The sequence below is a fragment of the Maylandia zebra genome, linkage group LG11, assembly GCF_041146795.1.
Source record: "Maylandia zebra isolate NMK-2024a linkage group LG11, Mzebra_GT3a, whole genome shotgun sequence".
NCBI lineage: Eukaryota > Metazoa > Chordata > Actinopteri > Cichliformes > Cichlidae > Maylandia > Maylandia zebra.
The window spans coordinates 21,660,298-21,686,672 of NC_135177.1; the positions used below are offsets into that span (position 1 = coordinate 21,660,298).

The window sequence follows — 26,375 nt, forward strand, 5'->3', positions numbered from 1 at the left end:
GAGCGCAAGGGGAGGGGGGTGGCGGGCGCGCGGCCGGCCGGTCCAGCTGCACTCTCCGCACTGCTGCTGCCACAGGGGGGAACGGGATTATTTCAAAAACAACCACACAAGAGGAGGAGTGCTGTTGAATAAGGGACCCTGACACACAGAGAGAGAGAAAGAAAGAAGCCAAGGAAGATGACTGCCGATTTTGGGGAGCCACTGTGAAGACTCTTGAAGGAGGCGAGATGGCAGTGCACGTTTTCAAATGCCTGCGCCGGCCTGGGCGCTAGAGCGACCAACAGGTAGTATGAGTCTCGAGTTTTGCTTCGTTTCTTTCTGAGCACTGCAGTGTCAGCAGATAGATTTGAAAACTGACTGACCTTACAGGACTTTGTGGTTTGTGTGCGCCAGAGTGCGTGAGTGAGAGAGCGAGTGAGTGAGGGGAGAGTGTGTGCAGGCCCACCTACTGGTGTTTTGACAGGAGAGTTATGGAATATGAAGAGCCCGACGTGCCCTCCGCTGACACCCCCATCAAGAGAGGTGAGATTTTCCCTCTCCAGGTTACATTTACACTGTGGCAGGTGCAGGAAAACTGAACTTTAAAGTCACAGCAAGAAAAATACAATTTGTTTGACTAGTTTCAGCTCACTAAACAGTGTGCCTTGACATTTTATGCCCTCATGTCCCTCGCTTATTTCCCAGCATGCCTTTGTGTGCCCACTCACTCCCATCCCCTCCTTTCCTCCTCACTTTTATCTCATCCTGTTGGCCTCTAGTGCACCAGCTGACTCCCTATCTCTCCCTCTCTGTTCACTCTTAACTTCTCCCCCTTCACTCTCATCCATCTTTACCCTAGTAAACCTCCTCATCCCTTTAACTGGGGTATGGTTAAGGTGCTGTGAGTGTGTAAGAATGGCAGTAAGCCGGAGTAATCCATGGGAATTAGCTCTAATTTTTGCCTCTATTACTGGCCAATGCCTTTCTGTTCAAAGCCTCTCCCAGGCCATAATCAAACTATTGGCAGTGACTGGAGATAAGACTGTCTCTCTGTCACAGAAACCCATAGCACACCTTTCCTACAGGATAGCAACACAGCTTGTCTGAAGTGCTGCAAAATGTATTTGTGTGTGTATGTGTGTGCCTCCATTTAATGCATGTAAGAGGCAAAGCAAATAAATAGGTTCTTATTTCTAAAGAGGTGAAACAATAATGAGGCCTGTCCCCTTTTCTCCAGTAAATGTAGGAGGATCATAGCAGCAACAGTTTACATTCAAAGTCCTGAACTTTGTATTTTACCTTTGAAAATTTCACCACACTGCTGATATAGTTTTTGGTTTTCTTGACTTAAGTTTTTCGATATTTGCCACTAACATTGACAGATTGATACTTTTATCTACCCCCCTAAACTCCCCCAGAAACATAACATAAACAATTTGCTGGTTACCCTAGATTACCTTTAGACCGCAATGCCAACAGTTTTAATTTGGAACCATTAGTGATTTAATAGTATTATGTAACCATTAGAAAGAAAGCGACCAGCAGGCAGGTCAGAGAGGAAACAGGCACAATTTAGTGTCCATTATAGATGTATTATAGATGCACAATTATAATTTAAAATGGGTTTTGTTTATGTTGCAAAGTGTCAATGGTAATCAAGGGAGGAAAATAGGGTAAGATTAAAAGTGAAAAAAGAAATGCCAGTATCAACAGGGACACTGAAATGGCTCTTAAAAGTTTTATGTCCTTCTGTTCTTCTTCTTCTTCTGGTTTTTATTTGCAAGTGACAATACAAACAAATAATTCCAGAGTGGTTTCCTTTGGAGATAGCTTGCCTTGGGTAAGTTAAAGTCATGTCGTGCAGAATTTAGTGTAAAAATGACAACGTTTGGGGTAAATTTGTTAAAATGATGCACAGCTGAAGCTTGAACATTATGTGCAGGATACCTAATGCATCTGGCCCTGGAGCTGATGCTTTATTCAGGTTAAACTAGAGTGTGGTTGCACTGTTTTATTTTCATATTTAGTTTCCGTACTGCTGAGACGGCTCTTCTTGACTTGATGAGAGTCTTGGTTTTAGCGGCTGTTGTGGGCGTCACTCACTTTTCTCAAGCAGTAGTTTTAGTCTTGCTCCACATTTGGGGTTTTTTCTCCTGTCTGTACAGTATAGGAAAAGAGAAAAACAAAACAAAACAATCTCCTGTTCATTATCCAATAAACGCCCATTTGTGGTGTTCCCCAGGGACCTATTGTAGGTCCGATTAATTTCACCGTAAATCATTCTGCAGCCATTTCTGAACCAAAAACTGTCTTCACAGCAATGACAGTATATTATTCTTTTAACCAAAATGCATCTGGCCTTCTTCAGCCGTCTGCTATTTTCTTGGAAATCAATGCAGACAAGTCAAGAAATACTTTCTGTTCTAAAAGAACACTAGCCTTGCAGCCGTCCTACTGATGTTTTCAGAAACTCTTTGAAGCCAACATGTTCAGATGACTCTTTTTACAGAGAGATTATCCACAATTTGTGACACTGTGAGTGCTACTCCTTTTTTTGTCACTCTATACCTTACTTTTCTTAAACTCCTGCAAAGGTTTGCTTCACCAAATTGGCAGCGACATTTATTTACAGACTTGTGGTGAATTACTTACGGTGTACTTCTGAGCTACACGACTGTCCTAAAATTTTCAGCTGTGTAGATGTTTTGGGTTTAAGATTTTAGAGGAACTGCACGTGTTGGCACATTCTTCTTGAAACCTGGCGAACAGCTTAACCATCCAAATCAGACTTGCTTTTAACTTGATTTGTACATATTTCTTTTTGTTTCAGCATCTAGCATATATTCCTTTTCATATTTTATAGTTGTTATGGTACTATATGTTGTAATTTTTTTACTTGTTTTAGTAATCTTCTTCTCAAATGTATGCTTTTCTTTTTCTTACTGATTAAGCATTCTACCTAAACCTAATTTTTAAAAAGCCCTTTTTTAATCTTGTTTACTGTATTTGGCACCGGTCTTGGATGTTCACATGTTTTGTATGTTTTCTGTGCTAGATGGGTCGTGACAAAATCGTCGCCTCCTCTCTGGGTTCAGTGGTCTTCGGTGCTGTTATGTAACACAGCAACTGTCACTTCAGCAGTGAGCTTAGATGTCAGTGCAGAGAGTGAGATTTTGCCTGATGGGTGGTGTTGATTTTTGTGCCTCCGCTGTCACTTTTGGGTGTGTGTAGATGGTTCATGGCCTGGCTAACAGGTGTGCCTTGCTAAATATGTACATGCTGTGTCACATTTAGTTTTCACAGGTGCCATCGACCGCATGTTTATTTAATTCTGCTGCAGCAATATTTTAGGCATTTAATACCATTGGTGACACATTTCAGGAATAACAGCGGTGCAAATAGTTGGCGTCAATTCTCGCTCATTTTCGATCAGCGTATCGGGGTTCAGCATTTTATTTATTTTTTAAAATCAGATTAGTCGGCCTTAAAATCGTCTCCGTAAGGCGAGAAGCTGCTGTGCGTTTCTGTAAATGACTATTCAAGGAACGCAGGGGAAAGCATTGATGTAACACTAATGTAAAAAACACTGAAAAAAATTCAGGCCGTCCTCATTTGGAAATGATGCTCTAATAAATGTAGCTGATTTTTTGTGTGTAATTAATCAGCCTTTTCTTAATCGATCACCTTTAAAACAGTTGCTCTGTGAGTGTTGAAATTTTCTTTTCATTTTCCGTGCGTGCACTGCTGCGCTTTCATTCCATATATTCTGCTTATGAAGCAAAACTGATTTGATGAGGGTAGGAAAACAGAGGAAACCACAAAGGGCCTGATCTGGCGCCAGACAAAGACCGGCTAGCTCTACGTCTTCCATTGATACTTATCTGCCCTGCATTCAAACCTCTGTCTAACACACACAGCCTCTCACACGCAAATACACAGAGAAAACGCACACATACCCTCACACACATGCGTATACATACACCCACAGCAGTAAACCCCCTGCTTAAGAACTGACCCTTAGTCGCTCTAGCTGCACTTCAGACTTTCTCACAATTGCGGTCACAAAGGCAGACAAGAAAGAGGACCTATTGCTTCACAGACACCCACCTTCCTCTACCTTTATGTCCTGTGTGTGCGTGCGCTGAAACACCACACAAACATATCATAGACCCACACTAGTGTAAATAGGAATCCTCTAATTTAGCCTCTCCGCTCTCACTGAGGCTTCTTATCTGTCCACATGCTATTGTACACTAGAAAAGAAGCCAAAGAAAGTGCTGCCTACTGCAAACCCCGTATCAAACTGCCATTTAGGAGCTGACAATGACTACAGTGTAATTTTATGCCGGTTTTACTTTCCCTCTCATTTCAGTCTATTTGAAAGTCAGGATTTTACTTGTTGTTACAGTAGTAACATGCTCATTTGGATATTTGATTATGATTGGTGAGTATGATATGTATTTGAATGTCAAACGTGCTTTTGTAATCCATTCATTGCACTACGAATAGCTCCTGTGTAGGTTTCAGTGGTATTTAAATTGTTCGCTTAAGTAAAAGTAGAGATACCGCACTCTAAACATGATCACTTCTTTTTTTAGTAGCAGATGTAAAGGGAACAATAAGTTAAGGTATCAAAGGTATTCATCGAGCAATCAAAGATTGTCTCATCTAACTTTTGTGATGGGGTTAGCTGTCATTTGTAACTCTTTTTTCTTAAAATGTTATACTGTACAACATTTATCTCAAAAATGAAGTAAATCCGATGCCTAATTTATTTTCCAGTGGCTATCACATTTTCAATTCAAAGAGATGGAAAACTCTATTGGTAAATGTTTACTCCTGGATTCAATATGAAGCTTAGATGCCACTGTGTAACGCCCACCATGTATTCATATGAGTATACAGCAGGTTGAGTTTCTTTCACTAAAATGCGCTTTAGGATGCTCGTACAAAGCATAGACTCACAAAGTTGTTTAGTTTGAATCCACTAACTACCCTTTTTCCTCCCTTTAGGAGGTGCCGTGTCCAAGAAGAGTCATTTGAGTAAGTTGTCTACATTTGTGTGTGTGTGTGTGCAGTAATAACTTTGCTTGTGTTTGTGCTAGATATTTGTGCATGCAATGTGGTTAACTTCATAGTTAGTGAACATGCAGCATGCACCTGTACAGCAAAACACACATACACACAGTAGTGTCGACGGGGACGGGGCCATTAGTGACACACTCGGCGCGCGGCGTGTCGCACCTGTGCTACCCCCCTCGCACAAACACACTCGCAGACAAACAGTGATGAAAATACCAACCACTTTGGCATCTGAATGCAGATGAAAGCGATAACATCTCGTCTTTTTTTAACTTTTTTGGTTTAACACCTTCTGCCACAACTTTAGCACACCTGTGTATGTTATCGAGAGTGAAGGTGCTGTGTGTAACACACCACCGACCTTCATATTAGGTGGCGTGATGATAAACCAACTGAGACTAAATAATAATGGTTTTCATTCATCACACGTACCCAAAACCAGAGAAGACAAGAAAGGAAGGGCAACGTTTGGGGGTCTTCTGTGGTTCTGTGTGGCGGGATGGAAGTGGAGGGAAATATGAGTGGAGAATGAAGAAGCTGTGGTGGATTGCAGCTGCAAGTGTTTACTTAAACACAGCACTGAAGACATAAAATAGTCTGAAATACATTTTTCAGTTAAGTTGAAGAGCTCACATAAAAAAATAACAGATCTCAAAATACGTACCTTTTTTTTTTAGCTACATCATCCGAACAATTTTTAATAAAATGCAAACTTAACATTGAACACATGCAGCATAATAATTAATTAAGGTAATGTTTAACTCGCTGTACTTTTGAAACCTAATTGCTAATTGTATGAAAATGATAAATATGTAGATTTTACTTAGAGCATTTTCAGTGGAGGAGATCTGTAAGCTAAACTCAGATAACCTGAATCAAGTGTGTAAATATGCTACATGGAGAATAAATAATTCTTTAAAATGATTTTCTCTCTCTCATATACATATATATATGCATTATTTGAAAATATCTGAAATCTCCAAACTGAGTTTCCCAATAACAGAAATGTAAGTTTGTGTGACTTACATATTTTTTTTAAGTTCATCTCCAGTGATTCCTGTCTGCTGGTTTGACTTAAACTCTCTCATGGACAGTCTCAAAGGTGCCAGACATTATAAAGCATTTTTTGACATATGATACAGAGTGAGGGGGTGAAGGATAACAACAAAGGTATAAAGAAAAAGTACCTTGAGAAAAACGACAGGGCAGGGGACGGTCCCCCCTTCTTTGTCTTGATCTCTCTCTCTCTCTCTCTCACACACACACACACACACACACACACACAATCATGCACACGCAAACAAGGAAGGTGAGGCGGTGACTGACACTCAAAAGTCTGAATATGTATGCTGAAGCTGCAGTGAGCACCCGACCCAGCTTGATAAAGGACGAGCAAAAAAAGGAGCAAGATTAAAAGATATAGGTGGTTCCAAAAAACGAGTGTGTGTCAAAAGAAAGACTATTCTTAGACAAAGTGAGAGGACAAGTGAGTTTGTGAAAGTGGGACAAACGTCTGACACAAGTGGAGGAGTGAGGATGATGCGAGGTAGGGATGAAGCTCTTCAGCGTGTGTGTGTGTGTGTGTGTGGGCACTTCAATCAAAGATATTTTTTATCAATTAAATCAGTTACGTGCTTTTTGATGACGTTTTTCTCCAAGCCTCCCATATTTCAAACTTTACGATTATAAGGTAACGTTGCGACTGATGCCTCTGATGGTGCACGAAATCGGTATCGTTCGATAATAACGTCACCTTTTGGTTAAAAGTAGCTGTGTCTTTTTAAACCTTCACCAAGTCACCCTGAAATATCTGTGCTTTCATGCAGACTCAGACACCTGTGGCTTCAAACACATCAACTTTCTCAGGGTGTGTCATTAAGCTTTTTGTTCAGGTTTGCACTTTAGTTTCTGGTGTAATACTTCGTTGAACAGGAAAACGCCGCTCAAGTTTCAAGTGCCTTTATATTTCACAATTTTTTCTCGTGTGCTAACTAGAATTTTACAGCTTTACAAGTTTTATTGAATCCCACCGACGGATGTTTTTAGCAGCATTGTAGAAAGCATGAAAACACACACGTGTGTTCCTGTGCTTATGGTTTTCAGCGAGTAAAGATTATCTAATCTGTTTTGAGTCCCTCCATTGGCTGAATTTTGAGTACCTTCACAGTGATTGATGTGTTTCAGTTTTACGGTTTGGCAATATGACTCAATTTTGAGCTCTCTTTGATGATTTTAAGATTTGAATCATGTCTCAGATATTTCTGCCCTCTGATACTCCCACATATACAGTATACCTCAGGCTAGGCTAATTCTGTAGAGTGAAAAGGTTGTATAAAAATGTATATTTCTGGAAATAATACCCATTCATAACATTGTAGTAACACCTTTTGTCAAGTCAAGTTTCCATTGTAAGTAATTCTTTTAATGAAGCCAGTGATTGGTGGAAGATCAGTGTGACCAGGTTATAATATAATATTTAAGATGTTGAGTTTTTATTTATTTTTAAAATCATACACACACACACACACACACACACACACACACACACACACACACACACACACACACACACACACACATATATATATTATATATATATCATAATCAATCATCATAGTCTTGCACTTGAGTGCGGAAAACAGGATGTTTCACTACCGCAGTGCGTTGCTTTTAAATGGACCGACTCCAAGCACGTACAGGATGCAGAGGAAATGCTAAAAGTGTGATACTGAAAATGATTTCTCACACAAATAAGTCCCAGATTACCTGAATAAAAATGGACAAAATACACAAAGAGGTGACAAGGGAGAAAAGGCAAAGGGAACAATGAAAATTGATTAATTTGTTTTTGCTGCGTACACACTTTTGCCGTTGCAACTTGCAAACTCTTATAGACACACCAGCACACGCAAGCACAAACACGCATACACAGATGCGCAGCTGCTTTTTAGATGGCGGCTAGATGCAGCATATCTCTGCCCTGCAGCTGTGCTGTGGATACTGCCTGTGTGAACAAAACGAGAGCAGCCTCTGATGAAAAATAACTAACTAAATATATTTGTGTTATGACCACAGCTGGGAGACAATGAATTATCTCTGGTGTTACACACTTGATTCCATCAGGCGCACTTGAGATGGCTTTGTTGCTGTGTTTGGGGGGATTCCTGTGTAGATTGTTACACAGTTTCTTTATCAGAAAGGATTTCCTTGTTCCTCTGGGTGCAGAAGCCTGCAAAAGCACTTCCAAAGCAGCAGAAGCGGTTGGCTACAGATCAAAGCAGACATGAAAATGGCAGGTGACACATTCCCCCCCAAAATTTGGTAAATGAAATACACAAGTCGAGCTGATTCATACCCTTTGCTACTGTCAAAACATTACCTCTTTCAGACACCTCCGAATTCAGGAGCAACTTCAAAGTCAAATATGTGAAATCTGATGCTAATTGGTGTTCAGATCTGCTTTGAAAAATTCCTCAGATAATCATCTCTCAGTAGGTTTTTCCATCTGTTTTTTGTTATTGCAAATTAATGAAACTCAGCGAAGGAGTTCTTGCATTTATTAAACGACCACAGTCTGGCTCTGAAACCTAAAAATACATTAGCAGTGAACTATTTCTGAGTGAAAATGTTTAGTCCAAAAAAGCTGACGTGAAATGCTTCTTATTAAACCGCTCTCTGGCACTAGGTTTTACTTTATTTCCCCTTTTTTAAAATTAATTTTATTCAGTTGCTGCTTATTTTGTGTTTTCTTGTAACTCTTGGTTTCTTTTAATGGAAAAAAAAGTAACCTGACTTTTTATTGTTATTTGTTTGGATTTGCACTGCAAAGTATTGTATGGTATGATGTGTAGCAAAACATTCATCTTTTATCTAATGTATTTAAATGCAGTACTACACATGCAGTTATTTGTTTAAAAATAAAAAGCTGTGACAATCTGCTTTTTTTTTGTCATTTAAAAATAGTTTTAAATGCAGCAGAAAAATAGTGGTTTTAAGCTAAAGTTCCAAAAGTCTCAAATTTTACTTCAGGACGACCTTAAATTAAAATCATTAAGTGTGTTTTTATGTATTAGAGATAATAACAGTACAAATAAAATTGAATTTAATTCGCCATGAGTCATATTAAAGTAAGCGGTTAAAGAATTTGTCTTCACTGGTGTTGTAAACTCAAAAAATGATCCTACATTAGGTACAGCCCTCCTGTGCTGAGTGTTAATGTGCTGTATGAGGATAAAGAGTCTGTGCAAGTGTGTTTGTTTGTGGATGCAGTCTGTATACAAAGCTTGTTTGCACTTTTGCTTGCGTATGTCTCAAAGGTAAGCTTCCGTCAGAGGAAAGATTGAGGGTTTTTTTGTCCGTTTACAGTTCATAGAACAAGCTGCTGACAAGGTAATTTCAGGCACAGAGAAGAAAGTGTCTGGTTAAACGCTGCAACAGTGGAGCTGGTACAGTTTTCACCCGTGAGTCTGTCTGCCTGTACGTATCATCATGGTAAAATGGGATTCTTTGCCCATAGCGTCACAACCGTGAGAGACACGGTCTCAGAACTGGCGTCTTTGTGAGGTCAAACTGAAGGCCGAGTTCAGAGATTTGGGGCAGTCCGATGTACTAGTTTGCTGATAGCGGCGATGTGAAAAAGGACGTGAGTTTCCACGATAAACCCCTGTCAAAAAGTCTTTTTAAATACCTGCATTGACAGCGGTGCCGTTAGTGTTTTGACTTTACGAGTCTGTTTCTCTGTCTGTGTCACAGCGTCGTGATTGAAAACCTTTACAGGTGAGAGCTCAGTTCAGAAGAAAGGCCTCGATTGATGGTGGTTGTAGTCTGACTCATGAGTGCTGACTAAAGGGAACTAAGAGTCGAGGGGCTAATCCCCATTGTCCCTCTTTTTTATATCACAGGTGTTCTGATCCCATCATAAAACTGGTGCTGGTTTGCATCAGTATTCACACACACACACACACACACACACACACACACACACACACACACACACACACACTTGTGCTCAGTTTGACTTAAACGTTGTGAGAGGACTAATTAATCTTTTTTTGATTTGAAATCCAGGAATAAAAAACTGTCCTTGATCTTTTCTTAATCCTTTTTATTTTTTCTAAATGATTTTGAAAACGTTCCTCATTTTGCAGTTTGCTTTATAGCTTTGTAAATGTTTGAGGGTTTATTAATTTCAGCACATTTAACCTCATCATTATTATTATTTTTTTTGCTTTTTCAGTTTCCCTAAAAAGAGATTTAATGCTTGCACCATTATTATTTTCCTTAATGACTGATATTTATTATCCAAATTTCACTGAAAAGCCATTACAACGTCATCTCTGCTTACAGCTCTAAATGAAAGCCTATATATTATATTATTATATTTAATATATGATTTTTTTTTTTACTTTGACAGCAATCCTGCTTTGTCATTTAAGTTCTCAGTGAAAGATCTCAATACTGTTTTAAAGATCATCAGATCATCTCTGTGTGGCGGCATTTAGGTGTACAGTGCACTGTGTGCGGAAGCGTGGGAGGTGGCACGCTGTTGTTTGTACTGACAAATCAAAATATCTCCACCACTAGTGTACTTAAACCCCTACACTTGCCAACAGCATGTGTCAGGCAGTTTTGAATAACTTTTCAGGCGAACGGTTTTTGTGTAAATGATCTCATTTCATTGTTCCTCAATCATTAAGTGGTTGGTATAGGATTAGTTTCGCACTGTATGTCGTCACTTGTAGGTTGTGATTGCTTACGTAAGGTGTTGGCAGCCATGACTATCAAAAGAGACTTTTTTGAGTGGAAAAATCTGTGTGGACTGCAGAAACATGTTTAAAAGTCTCTATCAATATGAGTTTATTAGCATTACTGCATGTGATTACTGTGCAGTGGGAATTTATAACTGTCTAGCACTTAAGCTTTGCATTGTCATTAGCATACTGTCATGTTTATGTTGCAGTTATGAACTATAAAGCCTTCAATGACTAGAATGACTCATTTTTCAATGTGTTTTATTGCCACTAAAACAGAACAAATCTGAAATGGAGGAAGAAAACATCTACTCGCCTGCTGAGGCCTACTTTAAAATAGAAGAACTGCGCTTTGAGTTCTTCTGTGTTTGCGCACATTAATCAAATGAAAAGAAAAGGAAACCTACACTCACAAAATATAATGAAAGAAATAACACCATACCCGCTGCAAAAACAGTAAAAGTAAAGCAAATAGTACCAGTTTAATTCTGACTAAACTTCGGTTACATATTAAACACTGCTAATTACTTTTATTTTAAAAAATTTGGACTCCACAACTAGGAGGACTCAGGTCATGACATTTATGTGTTTAGGGTGCTAGGTGATAGACAAAGACTAGGTATTAAAACATTTATTTTTTTATTGGGTCTATTGGCTGCGCCGTGTTTTTACAGCTGGAGAATGTAAAGAATCGCTAACAGCACTGATAAATAAAAAAACAAAATGCCAAAAAAAAATTAAAAGTCAGATCAAACTGAAAAAGGTTACTGTTGCACCCAAAGGCCTTGTGGTTGCTTCACTGTTGCCAGTTGTGACAGCATTTTAGCAGTTTTCTTTTTAACGTACGTGTATTTGTAAAATCTTATTCAGTAGCGCAGATTCCCAACAACAGTTGCCTCAAACCGCTTTATATTGCAAGGCAAAGACCAAAAACCATTAGAGAGAAACCCAGATAATCACAAAACCCCCGTGTGAGCAAGCACTTGTTGAAGGCGGGAAGGAAAAACTCCCTTTTAACAGGAAGAAACCTCCGGCAGGGCCAAGATCAGGCAGGCGCAGCCATCTGCAGCGACTGGTGAAGGGTGATGGCAAAGAGAAGAAGAGAAGGAGACAGGACAAAAGGCAAAATAACTATAGTTTAATTCTGTATTAGCATCTGTTGTAGCGACCCCTAAAGGGAATGATCAAAAGAAAAAGATGAAGACAGTCATCTAGTTTTTAATAAGGCCATTGAGAGTCACTGGAGCTTAAACAGATCAAACTGAAAAAGGTTACTATTGCACCCAAAGGCCTTGCTGTTGTTTCACTGTTGCCAGTCATGACAGCATTTTGGCATTTTTCTATTTAACAAACATGTATTTGTAAATCAAGCGCTGTGTTTAGCTACAATGCGCACCAGACGCAATCGCTCGTGACGGAAAAAGACACAAATGGAAGAAATAATGGTAGCGCAGTATTTTTATCACTCTATCTCACACAACCATACAACCATGCAAGCACGCACACCAGGAGATGCTGGGTTTGATTGGTCTGTGCCTGTGGCTGGAGATAACCAGGTGAGACAAAAATGGCTATAATCTGCTGATAGAGGGCTGTTCGGTGGCTGCCTGGCGTTTATTTCTGTTTGGCAGTCGGGCTTTTAAAGGCAGATTGATTCTTGTTTCTGTGTGGCACCAATAAAGATGTCACAGTTGTGTTGGGCTCATTTAAGGTGAGCGCAGGTACGACTACATGGAAAGCTGTTGGAGGAGCGGTGTGCGTGATTGCCATGAGTTTGAGTGTGAGATTGCATGTGTGAGATTGCATGTGTGAACAGCGAAAAGCTTGTGGGCCACGGTGGATTTCCTGTTGTTTGAGGTTGACAATCAGAACTGAAATAACTAAAAAAGCAGAGACCACTGATGTTCTCTCTGACTATCCAGCACTACCAACAGGAACACAATTTTAGTCACAGCTCGGTCTCTTTTCTTCGTTCTTTTTTTTTTACATGTGATATTCAGCTGGCGGCGAAAGGCTGCTGGTCAAGCTTAATGGTTAATTTAAAGGGACAGATTAATGTGAAATGTTAAGCATCAGAGTTAAACTGGTGAAATATTCTTATCATGGTCAATCATGAGGTTAATCAGACAGTTCCATTAGTAGAAGCTGCAGTCTTATCAGATTTGTGGCTCTATTATTTTCAGCTCGATTGTAAATGCCTTTGCTCTGTGTCTATATTTATTTTATCTCAGACTGGCTGTTCTCAGAAACCTTCTAGTGATCCCCGTGGCACCAAATAAAGAGGGCACACACTGACACACTAACACACACTCGTGAAAACAAATCTGACACAGTTATGCACGGAAACGTAAATACTCCCGTATATTGTCAAGTTGCAGCTATAAGAGCTTGTCTCGAAGAATGCAGTCACACTTTCTAATGAGAGACGATGGCGGGAAGAGATAGCCGCCTGCATTATTTTAGGTTATTTGAGGCTGGAAATGCCTCTGCATCACCACACGGCATAATGCGAAAGAAAAAAAGCCCACTTCCTCATGAGCTTCTCAAAAATATTTTTGTCAAGGATCCGTGTTACAATTCATCTTTTTTAATGAATCAAATGACATCTGATTGTGACAGAAATCGCCACTAATCAAAAGACTGGGGGGGTGTGAGAGTTTCACAGTGCAGTGGCATGGGGGGAGGTGAGAGGGGATGGCCATTACTGGCAGTGATGAAGGAGAGCGCATTACTGGCAGCGATGTCCTTTATGAGCGAGATAGAGAAGGATTCACAAAGAAAGAAATGACATGAAAGCAGGAAAGTCAGAGTGAAAGAGAAGTCACGCAACCACTTGAAAGCACTCTGAGGTTGACACCTTCATATTCGCCGCTTTTCTCCATTTGCAAATATTCCATGTCCTCAGAAGTCTCTCGGCTTATTGCATTTGAAGGTATTTTGTTCATTATTATTAAGGCAAGAGGTGCTTGAGAGGAAAATACCTTTGGTCTACTATGGTCACACAACAACTGATAGATGCTTAAGGGAAAGTACAGAATAAAGCAAAAGTTGTGGGAATCACTTTGCAGTTGAATTGTTTAGATAAAAATGTGCAGTGTCATTAGAATGACAGTTGGTATAGTTTTACTTACACTGCGATGAGCTCTGTGCTGCAAATGTTATAAAGGAATGATTAAAAATGCTTGCTTTTAATATTAATAACAGACTCGTTTATTCTGCTATTTTGTTTTGTTTTGTTTCCATCTGTACTGTAGATGTGTGTGCATATACAAAGTCTGAACTATTGAGCTGACATTAGAGCAACAAAGGTCACGTTAAACTACACTGATCAAACGTAAAAAGTGCTGCATTTAAGAACTGTATTTTATTTTCTATAAAGTTAAAGTTTGGATTTAACAAACCTTTTCTCTCCTTCTGTGTTTGTTCAGCCCAGATTGAAGTTATCCCATGTAAAATCTGTGGTGATAAGTCCTCTGGAGTTCATTATGGAGTCATCACTTGTGAGGGCTGCAAGGTGAGATGGGCCACAACAACCTCATTTCCACATCATTCTGATCCTGACCTCATATCACTCCACTCATTATGAACCTACAGCCAGAAGCCTTTAAGGTTTATGCCATAGCTGCCTTAAATTAACAATGTCTGTAATTTACAAAAAAATCCGTTTTTATATTTCTGTAATGATTCATCCATCAGTATGTGCAAGCTCTTTGATCAAAATTATATTTTTAATGCAAAAATATAATGAATGTTGTCATCCATGAATTTTAAAATGACCTTTATTACAAATAAGCAGAAAGGAAATGCATGTTCTTATTTTGTGATGAAGATGTCAAATTACAGTTTTTAACTTCCTAAACAGAAAGATTCGTTTTAGCAGTTGAACATTACTCTTGATTAACTTCTGACTTTCAGTGTGCCGCGCCACATTTGGATATAAAATCATGAATTCAGTCATTTGAGCTTTTTAAAATTTCTAATACATTTTTGTTTTTATAACACTTGGTTTAAATAATTTGTCAAGCAATGTGCAGGAAACAGGAAACACTTAGCTATGTTAGCATAAAACAAATCTAGTTATCAGTGTCTCTTAAGCGTAATAATTTAATATGTATTCATGTTTTATGTTTAACTCATTAAAAAGTGTCTTGAAAATTTAGCCATGTGAATCTACAGAGTTACTTTTCTCATCCAGGTGCTTTTATTTTTGAAGTTCTTGCTAGCAGGCTAACTGGTTTCAATCAATGAACATTTCATCTGTTTTTCTACAAGAAAGCAAGTCGATATTTCCCAATACTCTAGTTCCTAGAAGAATTCCTTTGACAATTGGTGACCAATAAATTTTCCCAATAGGAAAAAAAAATCTGGGACTGTTGTGCAGGGCCGCACCAAAAAACTGTTGAGCAAAACGGAGGTAATCTTATCGGTGCGGCCCTCCACAGCAGTCCCAGTTTCTCACTAACCTTTCACTATTACAGTTGGACTGTTGAATAGCAAGTTTTAGCTTATTTTAGATATTTTGTATCACTTATACCTGACAGATTACAGGAAATATGAGTTATACTGATTTAATTTAGAACTTGTCAGATGATAATAAAATATTTTGGCCACCAGAGAACATTTCTGCTCATTAACAAGAGCAAATAAAAATGTTTCTCTTCTGACTTTTATGTGTAACTCAAAAATCACTATTTCCCAGTCAAAAATTGAGCTTTTGTTTGACTCTTCTAATCCCTCAGGGATTTTTCCGGCGCAGCCAGCTGCCTACCGTATCTTACTCCTGCTCCAGGCAAAGTAACTGCCAGATCGACCGGGCCAGCCGCAACCGCTGCCAGCACTGCCGTCTACAGAAGTGCCTGGCCCAGGGCATGAGCAGAGATGGTGAGAGAAAGCACACATGCACTGACAGGCAGACAAATCTATTTACTGTTAATTCGCAGCAGCTGCTTAGTCATTTGTTGATTGTTTATTTCCAGCGGTGAAGTTTGGACGGATGTCCAAGCGTCAGCGCGACTCTCTGATCGCTGAAGTGGAAAGGCACCGGCAGCAGCAGCAACAGCAGCTTCAGGGAGACGCCCAGACCGTGTTGTCCTACCCCACCAAGAACCGCCAGGACCGCTCCCCCCAGCTTCTTCAGCCCATGGCCCCGACCTACTCATACAGCGGAGATGCCGAACTGTTGACCTACGCCGCTGATATTCACCCTTACCTGATGTGCTCCCCGAACGACTCACAGGTGCCTGCTATGATCTACCGCACCTCTGGGATCTCTCCCACCTCAAGATCCCAAGGGAGGGGAGACAACGCCGGTCATGCTGATATAAGAGGTGAGGCTCAGATGTGGGAACTTCACCATGCAGGACGAATCCTCCTTTCTTTGTTACTTATTTGTCTCTCTTCTCTGTTCTTTATGCAAGGATTTGACTCCAGGCAGTCGTCTCATGATATGATGGGGATTCATCCTTATAGTGGTCTGGAGGATCCATACAGCCTGTATCCTCACTCCCTGCGAAACATAGGTGAGCAAATGAGCACAGTGAGCCAAACTAAACATGTAATTTCCTCATATTTATAGTATTCATAAGTGCGTCTTCTTCTTTTTTTAGATGAACTGTGTGCCAGCATTGTGCGTTCCCACAGAGAGACCAGTCAGTACAGAGTGGAAGAGCTCCAAGCTCTCAGGTGGAAACTCTTCAGCAGAGAGGAGATCCAAGCATACCAGAGCAAAGTATGTGCACTGTTTTCTCTTCATTTTTATTTTTTATTTTTTAATTTTGCGATTTCTCCTTCATGTGTGTGAGCTTACTCAGACAGTCTCAAAACAAAACATGTCATTTCACATGCTTTACGTCTGAGGCTAGTTTTGTTTGATGAATCAAACAGGAAACTGAGAAAACGTCTTTCATCGCTTCCCCCTCCTCTTCTTTCTTTGATCTTTTTTTTCAGTTGATCAGAGAGAAAACAGCAGGGTAAATTGAGTGATAAAATACAGAAACTTGAGCAGCAGACTGAATTGTTGGGACACTGAGGATGAGTTTTTGTGAGACGAGTGAAATGTTTTGCCCTTTAGAGCCCATTTTAAACAATCTATGGTGAAAGAAAAGGATTAATGAGAAACAAACTGAGCGAAGCAAACTGAGCTTCTGTCTGACTCTCTTTCCCAGTCAGTAGATGAGATGTGGCAGCACTGCGCTATCCGACTTACTGATGCCGTCCAGTTCGTGGTGGAGTTTGCAAAACACATCCCGGGTTTCCGTATGCTGAGCCAGAACGACCAGATCGCCCTTTTAAAGACTGGTGATTTTCCCTTTTCTAGAAGGATGTGCTTAAAACACAATATATATAACTGAACAGGTTTGATCTTACTCTCTTCTGACCTGCCTTCCTACTCTTTTCAGGCTCCATGGAGGTGGTTCTGGTCAGAATGAGCCGGTTCTTTAACACAGAGAACAACACTGTGTTCTTTGATGGGAAGTTTGCTGGAACTGAGGTCTTCAAATCTTTGGGTGAGGATTTATCTGAAGGTGTGAAACCGTCTATCTAAACACCATAACTTATCAATGCTCAGTGGTTTCTTGTCTTGCAGCTTGTGGTGATTTAATCGCAGCAGTATTTGACTTCGCACATGGCATGTGTGCCCTAAAGCTGACTGAGCAACAGATTGCTCTCTTCAGTGCCCTGGTGCTCATCAACGCAGGTAAGCCCAGCTCGGTCTGTCTCACTCGTACTGCGTTCATTTTAAGCACATCAGGAAGGAAGCGGTCTTTTCTTTTCTCGTCCTCCATGATGGCGGCACATGGTGCGGTCTTGGGTTCGGCCTTTATGTGTTCATTTGGCGTTCTCCCTGTGCCTGTGGGGACTTTGTCTTGATACTCTGACTTCTTCTCAAAGACATGACTGTTAGGCTTAATTGGCAATGGCGTCTATGAGTTAGTGTCATAAGTACCTTGAACTGGAAATGCAGTTACAAAAATGGGTGGATGGATGTCATAGATGAATAAGCTTGACCTTACTGTCAGATGTGCATGAATAAATCTTGTAGGTTTATCATATTACTGCCCAAATATAGATGACAGATATGTTTTGTGTCTGTGTCTTATCCAGTTTGCCTCTTTTCCATTTTGTCTTGTGTAATTTTAATTCATTCTGTCCCATTAAGTTAACCTTTCTGCCCCCTAGTGGCCGTGAAGAGACATAGTTCAGTTAATAGGCCGCAGTGAATGAGGATGAACTGATGAATAAAGGAAAAGACACAGAAAAGGAAAAAACAAGAAAGACAAAGAACACTTTCCAAAAAGTGTTCTTAGGTGTTGTTGGGAAGGTGCGACAATGTTTCTGGCCTTTGAATGAAGTCCTTTCCTGTCTCGTTGTTGTTGCGTGAATTTTAAACTGAAATTAAAAGGAATCAAAGAGAATATTTTAACAATGGACATTCAGAATAAGGGCGTGATAAATATCTGGATCCTATCACCTCATCGCTTCAGTCCTTATTTTTACTGCTGTGCTTTATGGGTTCCGCTGAAGATTTTAATGTCATTATATGTCTAAAGTATAGAATTGAAACAAACTTCTGAATGTATTTGTTAAAAAACTCTTTTATGATTTCAACCCTGCTATTTTTGCCTGCCAAAATTGACTAAAGTTCACTGCTGAGAGCATCAGCCTGCTGCCAGGGACTTAACTTCCATGCAGCAAGTAATGCTGTCTAGCCTGTTCTGCAAAATGCTTTACTTTATGATTTTTGTTATGTTTTTCACCTTTAAAGGGAGCAACCTGAAAAAAACTCAATCCTTCTTTCATAAAACATCTTTGTGTTCAGATCGTCCGTGTCTGGAGGACAGGAGCAAAGTTCAAAGAGTTCAAAGAAGCGTGGAGTCGGGACTGACACACATTTTGCACCGAGACAATCAAGAAAGTTTGATTCACAAGGTAAATATCAGTCACCTGGGTGTTCAAACACTAAAAGGCTTGTATGCTCCGTGTTTCATATCTGTGAGTACGCGTAAGATCGCAGGCTTTCCTCGCTGCTGTAGAAAGCTGACGGCTAAATGTGTGTGTCCTCCCTGCAGCTGTACCAGAAGATGGGGGTGTTGCGCTCGCTGTGCAGTCTGCACATGGAGAAGCTTCACTGGTTTAGTCAGCGGTACCCGCTCACAGCTCACTCTCTGTTTCCTCCGCTCTACAAGGAGCTGTTCGCATCAGAGGCAGAGCTTCTGCCGGGGACCACTCACTGATGATCTACGGGAATATGCAAAAACAGTCGCGCACCAACGTACAGAGACTCCTATTAGTTTGAGTCTCATTACTTTCTGGCAGATTCTATTTTTCTAATAATAAAAAACACACAATAATTGTAGCGTGTGTTAAGTGTTATATGACTTCCAGCAGAGCTTTTCTTTGTTAGATGATGTCAAAAAGAATTTTTTTTTTTTTTTTTTGATAGCTTAAAATTATTTTGATGATGCCAGAGAAACATATTTTGATGTTCTTCGAGAGCACATTGTCGGTGGAGTAAGAGCTTCATTTTCTCTCAGGTTGTGCTGTTGTGATTCTGTCCAGTTGTAGCTTCTGTGTGTCACGGTGTCTTTCAGACATACAAATTCAAAAAGGCAGGCCACTGTTCATCATTAGTTCGAACTTTTAAGTGTTAGTCCACAGAAAGTCTGTCTTTCAAGCAGAAAACACCAAACTTCAGAGGGATTCAAATGTGACTTTATAAAGTTTGTATCTTCACCTTGTAGTGATTTCAAGAGGTTTCTTGCTTGACTTTGTCAAAAAATAAATAAAATTTGCGCTATATAAGTTAAAGCTAAAGCCAACCAATGTGCTTTCAACAAACTTTGCAAGACAAACAACAATATCAAGCACTAAAAGCAACCATATGCAACTACAGATGTTGGTCTAAAAACAGAAATCCACTTTGTCTTTAGCTTCCATACTCATAATAGGGTTTAAGTTTTGCAATGCTCCTTAAGGATCATGCAATGCCCTGTTGAGCCTGTGCATGCTAGCTTGCACAAATTACATCCTGTTCCTGTTTCTTCTCGGTTGTTTTTGCCCTCAGGAGTATTTAATGCAACACTGGCTTAATGCACCTGGAAGCTGAGAAAGTCAATCATCTTGTCTCTTCACATCAGCAGTTTCAGTCACACCCGCCGGCCATGAAGAGCGGAAAGTGTCATTTAGATGCTGAATACTAAATTAAAAACTTGCCTCTTTGCGTCTGTATGTCTCCAGAGAAGTTTCTCCTCCTCAGGCTGGTGTCTGTCATAGACTGACCAATAAATACTACAAGGGCAGCAGTACCACTGAAATGGTTCCCTTTAAATGAATCCTCACATGCTTTTATATTGTGTGAGCTGTTGCATTAAGTGTAGAGATAATACAAAAAGGTGCAAGCGTGTAAAGTAGAAATCTCTTCCCGTGTGTGCTAACTCTTCCTTCTTTTCCCCAGATGAACTTGTTTTGTTTTCTCTACATATCTTTGAATAGAGCGGCGGGTGAATGAGAAATGTCGAGATGTTTCTGCATTAAGTATGTCTGTATGTAATCATCTCTGTCCCTGGAACAGCTGGCATTTCCCTCAAGATAATTTGCTGTAAACCTTCTAATAAACTGCTGAAGCTGTGACACCAAGCAGATGTTTCACTTTATTTGACTGCTTGTGAAATCACCATAAATATTTATGCAAGGCTGAGACAAGGAAGAAAAATTAACCGAATTATAGGGAAATCCCTATCAAGTCAAACACCAAAGTTTATTTGTTGCAGTCAAAGCTCTATAGCGAATATACTGAAAAACATCCAAATAAGTTGTCTCCAGCAAATTTCGGTAAATTTGCAGCTGCAGCAAAACAGAGGAAATATTAGTCATTGTGGGTGACTACCAGTGGTCTGTGGAAAGGTTTTTTGAGGTTGTCACACATCGACACACGCACACAACGGTTGCTAGCCAAGTTAGAGAGGAAGCAAATTAAAAGCTTCTAAATCCGTGGGATGTAATTAACCCAGCAAACAGATTTTATGTTAAAGACAGCTCCGATCAAAGCTGCTCACATTTTCTTTAATCATCTCCTGCATGCAGGTTTGGGCAACAAAACTCTCTAAACTGCTCTTGTATGTAGTGGTCTTTGGTTTCTTTAAATATTCTGTTATGCAGAACAAAAGAATAAAAGGGTCATTTTTGCCTTTGCTTAAATACCATTTCCACTCTTCTTCCTTTTGCTTAGATGTTTGTAAGAAAACTGACTGTATGGCTGGATTTTAGTAAGCGGAAGGAGAGTGGTTTAGTAGTTTATTACCTTAAAGGAATTTCCAGTTTCCACCAAGTTATTTCACTATTACAGATGAGTGGTACACATGACTCGAGGTCATGGGAAATAGGAATATTTGGTCCTAACTACTGTAAATCAAAACACTAGTTTACCATTAAACATAAAGGCAGCATTAATTATAGCAAAGATGCGCATGCTTACTTACTTGTCCACTCACAACTGAAACATTATAATAAAAACCTAAAAGACCCCCCCCAAAAAAATACTCACATGGAGAGGATGCTGCAACAAAGGCCGAGGGGAAAGCTGGACTATTCACACAAAGTGGGTAATGAGGGACGTGGAAATAGCTGAGCAAATGAGATACAGGTGTAGACAGTCCCGTGGGGGGAGTAACCTGAAATAACCAAAAGGTAACTACTAAACACAGAGATGTGAACTCACACTGAAACACGATACAGAAAAAACACAAAGTCAAAGACAGAAATCCAAACACAAGAATATTACAAAAAAACCTCATAACACACAAAACTTAAAACTCAAGTATTACCAAAACAAAGGTTTAAGAGGAACAAGCAGGACACTAAAAATGTAACAAACACGAAAATCTCCACACAGGGGAATAACTAAAGAACCAAAATGGAAACTCGAACTCGAAGACTTCAAAACAGAAAACTGTCAGATAGACACCGACTCTGACGCTTATCAGCTCACATCAGCTGGCTGTTAAACCAGAATGAATAATGATTACTTTGATTCGTGTTATTTCTTACTCAGGTTTTCTCATTTTATCTTTTCTTTCTTAAATTCTGCCATCTTGTCCTATGTTTTTATGTCATTTGATTATTTTTGTTGCGCTTTGGTCGGCAGCTGTTGTTTTAAATGTGCCACAGAAATAACTTTGACTGACTGGATGAAGTCCCACTCCCAAGTCTTGGAAAGCAGATGGGTTTTTCAAATGTAGTAAAGCATCTATGAAATAAACATTATCAGTCTGGGTATGTCTCTGTCTTTTGCAAATGATAACATGTGAATCTGTTTTCCCTGCCTGTGGAAGGGAGACATCTAGTTGCTCAACGAGGAGCAGATTTGGGGTCATGAGTCTACGATTAGCGAGCTTTAATGACATGTTCCAGGAAATTTGAGTTGAGTATGTGTTCAGTAGTTATCAAAACAGCACCAAGAATGTCTGCAGTAGCTATTTGACCATAATTACTCTGGAAAACAGACAAATGAGTGATTTGGTGAAAGAGAAGAGTTATGTTCCTTAATGGAAGATAAAGTTGTGGGAATTCTGAAGTTTCATATGGGTAAGCTCGAGAATTATTTTGCCAGGTATTACACTGACTTACTGGTTTAGTAGATGTGAGTGCTTATAGGTTGGTTTGAGGACTCAAAACAAAGGATTTATTAAGTCAGGAAAAGGAGCGTGAGGTGGCCACAGATCAAAAAGCAGCGGCAAGAATGCTGAGCATCTGTTCCATCTGCACTATTTGGTCCCATCTTTCACGGCCTCCCTGTCCTGTTTGGATCACCTCCACTTCGGAGGTGGGGTGCCCCCGGCCTCTCGGCCTGGGGCTCGGTCACTCAGGCACGGCTGGCTGCCGGCGGAGCACACGGGTGCGTCACTGCAACTCCCCCTGGCTTCTGCTCCGCGGCTGCTGAGTGAGCCCTCATCTGGGACTCTCCTCAGCTCTTTCTGGGACAGTGGCGCGGCTGCCCCTCTGTTGGTCTTCCTTGGTCTCTTGTGTTCTGGGGGCCTCTGGATGTCTGGAGTTTTGATCTCCTCCATACCTGCTTCATGCCCTGGAGGACGGGGCTGTGGCCCCCCCACACCCTCTAGCAGATCATTACATGAAGGAACCTTTTTTAAAAAAAAACAAGCGCGTCCATGCTCACAGGTGTACACACGGGTGCTCACACACACAAACTACACCCTTTTTGGCTTCTACCTCAAAGCACACTGTGTTCTGTTGATCTTATGTGCTGCACAATAATGTTTAATATTTAGTATTTACTGTCATATTCCCATATATCATTGTGATGTTGTTTATTCTATTACTCTTGTTCTCTTCTGCTTGCTTTCTTTTTTCTTTCTCAGCAGGTGATCCAGGTGATTGATATATGCATTTTTTATTTCTTTTTTTTTTCTTTTTTTTTCTGCTCATTCTTTTGATTTTTGGTTTTTGCCCTTCTCCCCCGTCCCTCTTCTCAGCTGTTTCTCTTTCCCTCTTTCTTTCTCCCCTTCTTTCCCCCAGTCAAGTCTGTCCCGTATTCAGTAAATGAAAATAAAATAAACAATAAAAGGTGAATCAAATGGACCATTACGGCAAGGCTGGGATGGTCAATTTGGTAAAGTAAATCCGTTGGGCATCTTTCTTTGCCTTTAGACAACAATTCTGATGGCAAAAGAGCCAAACGGGACAGGCAAAAAAAAAAAAAAAAAAAAAAGAATGTTCTTGGAGGTGAAGAAGGATAAGAGACTTTATAATACTAACAGTCCTGTGTGCATGAGGGCATTTTTCTCAGCTGAGCTCCCCTCCTAGGTCTCTTTTTTATTATTGTGAACTCTCTGATCTGCATCCAGTGTCTAAGTGCTCCAACTCCAGGAACCATGCAGAAAACAGACTAACCTGGTGTGTAGGCTTTAGTAAGCACCTCTGCACTGACACACCAGTGAAACAATGAGAGTGAGCAGTTAAGTGGTTTAGATGAGGTAACCGACTGGTACAGATGACTGCTGCAGATGACTAAAACAGAACTTTTAAGAGTCAAATAAAAAAAGGAGGGTTGTACTTTAATAAGGAACTAATTTAACTTTGAAATGATGCAGAAACAAACATAAGAAAAATGTGAAACCTTACTTAGAAAACATATCAAACACATTTTTAGTGTCGTTTAAAAAAAGACATCATAGCATGCTTGCTCGCAGGCTGCAGCACGCAAGACAGAACAGATGTCTGATCCAGGCTTCTGATTGGGTCCAGTGCCACCCCCAAAAGCTGGGCAGGGCGTGGGATTTTCAACAATATTATGATGTTTTTGCAGTTCTGTATATCTCATTTCTACTGACACATGACTTACCCAAAACTCCTTTTTACCAGAGAACCATTTACTGTTAGAGGCTGTCAAAGCAAAAAAAAGAAAAAGAAAATTGTTGCCTTTAATTTTCTTAAACATCCATGACAGGCTGTGATGTATCAGCGGGGCTTGTTTATTTTTCCATAACCCTGACCTCAAGGCTGGACTGGGACAAAAAATCGGCCCGGGCATTTTGACTAGAGACCGGCCCACCAGGATAAAGATTGAAAATGTGACGTCATTCAGGGGTAAAACCGCAAAGGATTCTGGGAACTTGTGGCAAGAGGTACTAGCGCACGCAGGCTTTCAATTGAACTCAGTTACACAGCGATAAAAAGAAACACAAAAAATGGCAAGAAGCTGTTGTATTATTAACTGCAATAGCCGGTCGCATGACAGCCACGGGAAGCCGATCGTTTTTGTTTTTTTTATCGGATTACGTCGTTGAAGAGAAATTTTTTAAACCATGTTTCCGAAGTAAGAGCCAACGGATGGTCTGGATATACCAAATATAACGTCCCAGAACACTCCAGCTCACAGGTTAGTCTGCTCCAAGCATTCCCACAAAGGTCAGAGTTTTGTAGTAGTTAATACGTCATTTTTCTTAACATAATTGGTGATATAGGTTACAAGCAAGTCTGGCGCTGAACAGAAATTGTCGCGCTATGCTCCTTTGTTTATTGTGCATAAATAGTAAATTGTCCTGACACAATATTGTGTTTCGCTTCTGTTATTACCATGGTACATTGACAAAAACATACTTTTATTCACAGGATAAAACAGTTGTTTTGTATCACTAATTGCCCAGTACGATTACAGCATACAGTATTATTGTCACTGCTACATTTCTGTAATGAACCAGAAATTATTTCCACTACTAATTAATTACCGTTGAGCTCAAAGGTCCTATTAATAAACGGTTAACGAATGTGTATTTATGAAGACGATTTGTGAGACTGGTAAACTTACCTTTGTTCGTACGATGGTCTTTCGTTCTACACGGTGCATTTCAAGGTCCTGCACCCATCCGTCGGTAAACTGTACCTGGGCTTGTTGCAGTGACCTGAAGTTACTAAACTTCATGAGTGTATGCACTCACTCCAAGAACCGTATAATTATAAATATGAGCGTGGTGAAAGTTGGGCAGCACGCTAACGTCCTTTGTCCACTCTGTGTGCTCGTAAGGGTCTGACCCTTTCACACCTTTGATTTTTTCCTCGTATCTTTTCTTTGTCTTTTCGTCGAGTCTGTCTTTGTACGGACCGGCATTGTTCTACTTTTGTTTTGTACATTCCTTTTTTGTGTGGCAAAGAAAAAACAAGAAGGCATTGGAACCGGAGAATGAACGTTTTGTGGTGCTGCAAATGCTTGCATTTGATGCGGTACTTGGATTGTTTCGCCACGAGTTCCCGGCATGCAATGCGCGAAAACTCACGTGATTGCTAAACAAGGGGGCGGGTGCATTCGGCCTCCTCGGCTGTAATTGGTCCAGCCCAGAGTCGATCATGACCAATTGGCCAATCCAACACCTTTCATTATATATACCCTTCCTAAAAAAATAATAATAAAAAAAAATCCATCGGCCCATAAAAATAAAAAATCGCCAGCGGCCCACCGGGCAAATGCCCGGTATGCCTGATGGCCAGTCCAGCTATGCCTGACCTCCAAGAGGAATTTCAGCTTTTTTGTACAGCTCCCGGCACTCACCAGCACCACCTTTAATACTCGTATTTGTTTGACTCGACAAAGCTGCAGCCAAAGCAGCAAAAGAAAAATACTCCTCCTGGGTAAACAATAGTCAGTATTAAAGTTTATTTGAACTGCAAAGGAGAACTGAAGGAGAATTAAACTGGCTGGAGAAGCTGTGTTCCAGTCATTCTTTCATACACTGAGGCCATGATGACCCTGGACCTAATCTCTACAGATTACAGACATAACAAGGACAGCAAGGCTTTTCATATCTCTGTCATATAAAGTTAACCATCACATCACTGCATTACCTTGATACTGAATCCTGGTGTTATTTTATGAAGTGTCTATAATCATATTCCAACTTCTTTGATTTGATTTCAATTTTACAACACCAAATCTAAACAGCAGCTGCCTCAACACACTTTATATTGTAAGGTAGAGATCCTACAGTAATAGATTGAAAACGTCAACAATCTTGGCGATAGTGGGAAGGGAAAACTCCCATTTTACAGGAAGAA

General features: G+C 40.2%; 1 protein-coding gene across 1 annotated transcript; it reads left to right on the forward strand.

The window, feature by feature from the left end:
* rorc (RAR-related orphan receptor C) lies at positions 1 to 20,441 on the forward strand. Its single transcript, XM_012916066.5, has 13 exons — positions 1 to 284; positions 394 to 522; positions 4,993 to 5,022; positions 14,240 to 14,325; positions 15,551 to 15,692; positions 15,788 to 16,138; positions 16,229 to 16,330; positions 16,418 to 16,539; positions 16,976 to 17,108; positions 17,210 to 17,317; positions 17,398 to 17,508; positions 18,631 to 18,740; positions 18,881 to 20,441. The coding sequence occupies exons 2-13, from the start codon at positions 471 to 473 to the stop codon at positions 19,043 to 19,045; spliced, it is 1,512 nt and encodes a 503-aa protein (XP_012771520.4). The 5' UTR covers positions 1 to 284; positions 394 to 470; the 3' UTR covers positions 19,046 to 20,441.
* The last annotated feature ends 5,934 nt before the right edge of the window (positions 20,442 to 26,375 follow it).